Consider the following 7,293-nt stretch of genomic DNA (forward strand, 5'->3'; position numbering starts at 1 on the left):
CTATCTAAGCACTGATGAGTTCACCAGGCTCCAAAAAAAAAAAAAAAAAAAAAGAATCATTTCTCAGTCAAGTGTGGTGGCTCACACCTGTAATTGCAGCACTCGGGAGACTGAGGCAGGAGGATAGCTGAGTGTAAGGCCAGCCTACACCATATAGTGATTTCCAGACCAGCCAAGTCTACAGTACGAAACCTGTCTCCAAAAGAAAAAAATAAATTTTTCCACCAACTGTTGTGTTTATTTTGTGTAGATTTTTTTTCTCTTTCTCATGATCATCCATGTTCTCCCAACTAAAGATATTTCCACAGCCAGCTCCCAAGACCTTTGGCCTGAAAGGTTGAATTACAGCAAACAACAATTCCCAAAGGTTTCCCAGCTTGGAGGGCAAATGAAAGGCCCATTCTTCTGAAAACTGTCTACCCTGCCCTATCTTGTCATGGGGTGGGGGGAGGGCAAGCTGTGGTGCCGAGTGGCCAGCCAGTCCTGATGCCCTGGGTTCTGTTTGGTTCATGACTATCCTGTTTACTGCTGAAGAGTTGTTGATAATATATTATACCTGATCACGCGTATATATAACACACTTAGGTCAGCGCCAGGGATTGTGCCCAGAGGCCTGCATATGTTAGACAAGTATTTTACTGCAGAGCTACACCCCCAGCTCCTGCCCCCGTCCTGTGTTTAACTTTGGTTTGCCCAGGATTGCTCACTCACCTGTGCACTGGGTTGGGGCTGCTTTGTCTCCCTCACACGGTTCCCGTGCTGTTGAGACCGATGCTGTGCTGCAGATGGAGATTGCCTGCCGCTTCTCTCTGCATGATTCCATGGCCTTTAGCTCAGATCTGTGTTTTTGGAGGCCTTTGGCAAATGATGTGTTGCAAAGTGTGTGCTGTTTCCACTCGTGTGCTGCTCCCTGGGAGCGCTAGGCTTCTCACAGTCTTGAAGAGGAACGGACCAGTACTGTAGACCTCTGTGCCGGACATTGTTCCAAGGGTTCAGCATCCCCGTGAGATTAGTAATTAGCATTTTACATATGAGGAAGCTAATGTCCACAGACTTTGAAGGACAGAAATCAAACAGGTCTTTGTGACTAAGAACCCTTTAATAAGATAGCCTATAGGGTAAAGTGGCTTTCCCATGCAAAGTCCCAGATTTCCACAAAAATTTGACTACAGCACCTTAAGGGTGCTGTGAAGATAGCCGGTCATTCTAGATCAGAGCAAAGCAGTCTGCAGAGGGCAGGGCTGTAAGGAGTGGAACCCAGTTTCTAAAGAGTCAGGAAGAACGTGATCGATTCTGTCACAATGTGTCCCATTAGTGAGCCGCTGCTGTGCTTAGGCTGCTCAGTATTTAGTGACAGGCCTGCCAGCAACTGAAGTGAGCAGACTTCTAAAGAGAGATCCAGCAGCTACTCGGAAGCAGGGCAGGTCCATACGAGCTTGAATGAATGGTGCAGCCCACGACATCACAGGAGGCAGAGAACAGAGTGAACTGTGTGTCTGCTCGAACCCCCTGGGTTGTCAAAAGAGTCTGACTTCAATCTGCAGGAATAATCTAGGCAGGGAGGGGCTGGGCGGTGGTGGCGCACACCTTTAATCCCAGCACTTGGGAGGCAGAGGCAGGTGATCTCAGTGAGTTCGAGGCCAGCCTGGTCTACAAAGCGAGTTCCAGGACAGCCAGAACGGTTACACAGAGAAGCCCTGTCTCAAAAAGAAAAAGAGCCCTAGGCAGGGAAATGTGCCTGAACAAGTGTGTGTAGCATTTAGGGTGTTGCCGGAACAAACATGCTTGTGATGGAGGGACAGTGCCAGAAATTTGGGGCCAGTTAGTGTGCACTTGCTCCAAATTCAGCTAACCTGGCATGGTGGTTGTGTGGTCTCAGCATCTGGGAAGCGGAGGCATTAGCATTGAGAGTTTGAGACTACCCTGGGTTACTGAAAGTGCTGAGGAGAAGCAGAAGTACCCAGACATGAGCTTGAGTGCTTTACCGGAGACCACTAAGGCTGGGTTGACTGCACGCCAACTAGAATACTTTCTCACTGCAGGCCCAGGTGACGTTCATGCATGGACCATCAGGAAAGCCGTGAAGGCTCCTCGGGCTGCAGGAAAGATTCACACAGATTTTGGAAAGGGATTCATTATGGCGGAAGTAATGAAAGACGAAGATCTTAAAGAGGAAAGTTCTGACAATGCAGCTATGGCTGCTGGGAAGTACAGTCAACAAGGCAGAACTTACGTTGTTGAAGATGGAGATATTATCTTCTTCAAATTTAATTCGCCTCAGCACCTGAAAAAGAAATAAAGTTTAGCTCTTAACTTTAGCATATGTATGGTTTTGGTTTTGACTTCGGGGTAGTTTTGTTTTTAGCTCAAGTGTCTGACACCTGAAGGCACACAGTTGGCCTGGGACTCTTGTAAAAATCGTTACATTAAAATAGAAGTTGAGTTCTGGTTTCCTTTTGGAAGGAGAGTTTGGTTGGAGTGAACACAACAGTCAGGAGTGCTCACTGTCCTAACGAAGAACCCACGAGCATCAGTGGGTCCGGTCCAAGGGACCTAGTGCCCTCTTCTGGCTTCCGGGGGTACCTCACACTTGCCATTTGCTTGCACGGATGCATATAGACACACAGTTAATAAAAACATTTTTTTAAAAGGGGGGAAGGAAGGAGAGCTGGCAGGAGTTTGTGTATAGGATGTGAAGTCAAGGGTGGTGAGGGAGGCTTCAGAAACTTGAACCTGAGCAACGGGAAGGATGTAATTGCCATGTACTGAGGTAAGGAGGAGAGGGAAGGCGGGGCTCCATGTCTCTGCTTATCAAGACAGAGCAGGCTCAGGTCTCATTTCAGAGGAAACATTTCCTAGGGCTAACCATTCCTTCAGGGGCTTAGAGTGTTAATTAGATCCTAGTGGTGAGACCTGGCTCCCTGAATTCCCCTTTCACCTCTGTTCTCATTTGGACAATGCTGCCATGGGTTTACCACGGAGCCTGAAGAGGCAGCAGTGAGCCCTGGAAGGATTGCTAGTTGTCAAGGGTGTTCTGGTGCATGGAAAGGCTTTGGGGTGTGGGGGTTGGTTTTGACTTTGAGACATGATTTCACCCTGTAGCCTGGGCTGGCTTCAAATCCTCCTGTCTCTGCTTCTCCAGTGCTTATCTTTTTTTGTTTTTTGTTTGTTTGGGTTTTTGTTTTGTATTTTGGTTGGGTTTTGGTTGTTGTTTTGAGAAGGGTTTCTTTCTCTGTGGCTTTGGAGCCTGTCCTGGAACTAGCTCTTGTAGACCAGGCTGGCTTCAAGCTCACAGAGATCCGCCTGCCTCTGCCTCCCAAGTGCTGTGATTAAAGGCGTGCGCCGCCACCACCCAGCTCTAGTGCTTATCTTGGACATCTAACTCCACAGTCTGTAGCTGCTGGGTGTTGTTGTTACCACATTTACTTGTTCAGTGTGTGTGCTTGTGTGTGCATGCGCACGCACACACACACACACCCCAGGGCACACAGGTGGAGATCAGAAAACAACTTATTGAAGTCCATTCTCTCCGTCACGTGAGTCCTGGTGATTGAACTTGGGTTGTTAGGTTTGGTGGTAAGCACCTTCACCTGCTGAGCCATCTTGCTTGTCCTTGCATTTTGTTTTTTGGTAGACTTTTTTTGTGGGGGAGTCTCATTTTGTAGCTCTAATGGACCTAGAACTGGCTGTGTAGACCAGACTGGCCTCATACAGAAATTCACCTGCTTACTGCCTCCCAGGTGAGGATAAATGATTTACAGCTGGGCATCATAGCTTCCAGGTGTAATCAGAACACCTGGAAGGCTGAGACAGGAAGGGTGCCATGAATTTGAGTCCAGCCCAGGTCAAATTATAATAAACTTTAAATTTAAAGAAACAGTTTAGATTTGCTAAACTCTGGTATTTGTGTGGCTTTGACGTTTTGGAATGCGAGTCTTGAGAACATTGTGAGTCTGTGCCGCCTTGATAGTCCAAGATTCTGCTGATAGAGTGCTCATTTATGAAAGATTTCATCCTGCATCCCTCTCTGGGGTCATAGCACAAATCCAGGAGCATGCAGCCACACACAGCAAGGAGTCTGGTTATTAAGCCAGCACTGGGTCTCCCTGAAAAGGAAAAAGAACTTCAGGCCCTTAAAGTAGAACATGAAGGGCTTCCTGTTGCTTAATCAATTGAAATGACCCAGAACGCAAGTATGGATTAGCATGTGCCCCTAGATTAGGGCTAATAGGGGCAGGCTGAGCAGATGCAGGGACACTCCCAGCCTGATTACTGTACCTCAGCATTTAATCATCTCTTCCAAGGGCAGCCGCCTGACTTAGTGTGTACTGGGTTTCAAAGCTTTCGGCCCCTCCCCCATGCCATGGACATAAAGGCTGCTAGGTCAGAGACTGGGGAGATTTAATCTAATCCCATGTCCAAATGCCTGCGTGGGTGTTTGTGTGGGAGAGAGATCTTAAAATCAGCACATGAAGATGGCGATACATTTATGTTATTTAAGGTGGACATAGACCAAAAGTACATGTAAAAAAAGGCAGGAGTTGAGTTTTCAAGGCCTTTGAGGTTATGCAATGACCCTGTATATGGAATTTCTGTCTTTGAGACACCTTTAAGCTATGTGGTGCCTGCCACAGTTACTCACCTTGACGGCTTTCTGCGGAAGTCATTTCAGAACTCAGCTGTTGGGGCTGAACTGACTTCTTCCCTGAGTTATGTGAAATACACAAAATGCAGTCTGTAAAAATTATTTTATTTGGATAGGTCTTGGGTGTGGTATTTTTACTTTGTTTTTGTTTTTAGGAGAAAATGTCTATTTATTCCAGGCTGGTCTTGAACTTGGGGCAGCCCTACTGACTGCTGAGATCGCCCTGGAGCAACCACTCTCAGCTGTGATTGACATTTGAGTTTTCATTTTGTGAGTGTGGGAAAATGCGTGGAGCAGGTGCTCACTGTTAGGGACTCGGGATTGACTTGGTCACTTCTTAAGGAATTTGCAATCGAATTGAAACCAAAATATGCCAACAATGACGATATGTGAGATTGTTCCTCTGTAGAAGACGGGGCACAGTGCCGTGGAGCTACCAGGGAAAGAAGAACCAGCCAACAGGTCAAGGACCGGTGCTGCACAAGTCATGGTGTGCACTAGCATGGAGATGCTTGTGTAAAGATCAAGTGCATCGAAGCCTTTACAGGCCGAAGCATAGCGGGTGTAGCCTTTCTTCCTAGCACTTGGCAGAAGGATCGAAGGTTCAAGGCCAGCTTGTGCTCCATATTGAGATCCTGCCTCAAAGCAAGAAGATAGACTAGTGCAATCTTGAGTGCCTTGAGCACCCCGCCAAAGCGGCAGACCGCTGTGGGCTTTGGGCTCATGAGACTAGATGGCTAAGCAACGTTGTATATATAAAAGTAACTTCTGTGGCAAGGAAGGGTGAAGGGACAGAATTGATTCAGCACTTAAAAGCCATTTGGAGCCTGGCGGCGTGGTGGCACACACCTTTAATCTTAGCACTCAGCACGCAGAGGCAGGCGGATCTCTGTGATCTCTTGTGGTCTACAAGAGCTAGTGCCAGGATAGGCTCCAAAGCTACAGAGAAACCCTGTCTCAAAAATACCAAAACAAAACCCATTTGGACTGGTTCAGAAGAAACCCAAAGTCACAGCTCTCGTTCCTTCCTCTGCTGGCTTTTTCCTGGACTCTCACTGACTCCGCTTTGTTTTGTTAACACACCCGTGTAAGCGGGGTTTCAAAAATGACTGTCATCAAAACCAACCTGTCAAGCCCTGCTTCGTGTTGTGCCATCAAGTGCTTATCCCTAAATTGGCAAGGCTGACTCCTAGAAAATGCTCACACACAGTTAATACTACGAAATCGGATTTTCTTTTGCTTTGATTTCTTTGGTTTGGATCCCCCCTCTCCCTCCACCACCTGGGCAGGCACACACACGTGGATCTCGCCACCACATGGGTCCCAGGAATTGAACTCAGGTCATCAGCTTGGTGACAAGGACTCTCACTCACTGGGACTTATAACTGGCCCAAAGCCTCCGCCTCCCCCACCCCACCCTTCTCTCTCTCTCTCTCTTTTGAGTTAAGGTCTCATTATTTGCCTTGGCTGACTCACTGTGTATATCAGATTTGCCTCCAGCTCCCAGAGGTCCACCTGCCTCTACTTCCCAGGTGCCACGACTCTAGCCACGATTGCCGCCTCTGGCAGCGTCACAGAGCTTGATAAAACCAACCCAAGTATGGTACCGCCTAAAGTCACACACAGCTGGAGAGCATGAGAGGGGACCCAAATTCGTGGCCGCTTTTATGGGGGTCTTAAAGTCGAGCTGCTAGATAGATAACCAGTCTTGGTACTTGAATATGGACTGGACACAGAAGCTAATGCCATGGCCTGCTATAACTGCAGTACCTGGCTTTGCTCCTTCCAGTGGCTCCTGGCGCTGAGGCCCAGCTCTGTTCCTTGCCTCGCTCTCATTTCTCTCTTCAGGGTCTCCAAAGTCTGTGTGGCTGCCATCTGAAGTTTCTGTGAACATTCTTCCAAGCTTCCTGAGAAAGTGTGCCTGGGCAGCCAGAGTGTTGAGCCCTATCTAAAGCTGTGTGGTCTGTAGTTCATACAGATCACTGTAGCTGGGTATGGAATTCTAGGCTGAGGGCTATTCTGGAATGCTTGAACCAGGGTGCTTGAGGGCATGACTCCATCATCTTAGCTTCTAGGTTTACCACGGAGTCCAGTATTATTCTCATGCCCAGTTTTTTCATATGCTCCCCTTCCGTACTTCATTCTGGAATCTTTCGAGCCTCTCACTGTTGGCCTCATGTTCTGAGATATGTCTGGCTCTCTCGGCATCCATTGTACCAGGTGTGCCATTTTCTCAGTAACAGAAGTTTCCTTGTGTGTTTTCTAATTTCCCTACTTTCTAATCTTTTCTCAATTTGGAAGATTTCTTTGTTATCTTACAACTTTTGGAATGTGTTTTAATTTATTATACTTTTTATTTTTAAAATACCTCACATTTTTCTAGTTAGTTGTAGGATTCTGGAGGAGTTGTTTAGGGGTTTGTTGTTGCTGCTGTTATTCTTATTTGACAGGGTCTATGTGTAGCCCAGATTGGTTTCAAACTCACAATTCTCCTGTCTCAGTCTCCTGGATGCTAGGGTTATAGACATACCCCATCACAAGTCTTGGGGTTTGAGGTTGATTGGTTGATTGGCTGGTTTCTTGGATGGATGGATGGATGGATGGATGGATGGATGGATGGATGGATGGATGGATGGATGGATGGATGG

The 7,293-nt window shown here is 47.3% G+C and overlaps 1 protein-coding gene across 5 annotated transcripts in view; it reads left to right on the forward strand.

The window, feature by feature from the left end:
• Nrf1 (nuclear respiratory factor 1) overlaps window positions 1-7,293 on the forward strand; it is a 102,986-nt gene that overhangs the window by 93,634 nt on the left and 2,059 nt on the right. For 2 of the 5 annotated variants that reach the window (XM_026788589.1, XM_026788588.1), the window contains one exon: window positions 2,043-2,852. The exons of 2 other annotated variants lie outside the window; for them this stretch is intronic. In XM_026788589.1, the coding sequence (XP_026644390.1) occupies window positions 2,043-2,299 (257 nt within the window). In that variant the 3' untranslated portion in view covers window positions 2,300-2,852. Of the gene's footprint in view, window positions 1-2,042; window positions 2,853-7,293 lie in introns of those variants that run through there. One more of the 5 variants, XM_013353210.2, reaches the window with a different exon arrangement.

This window comes from Microtus ochrogaster, unplaced genomic scaffold, assembly GCF_000317375.1.
Source record: "Microtus ochrogaster isolate Prairie Vole_2 unplaced genomic scaffold, MicOch1.0 UNK4, whole genome shotgun sequence".
NCBI classification, from domain to species: Eukaryota; Metazoa; Chordata; class Mammalia; order Rodentia; family Cricetidae; genus Microtus; species Microtus ochrogaster.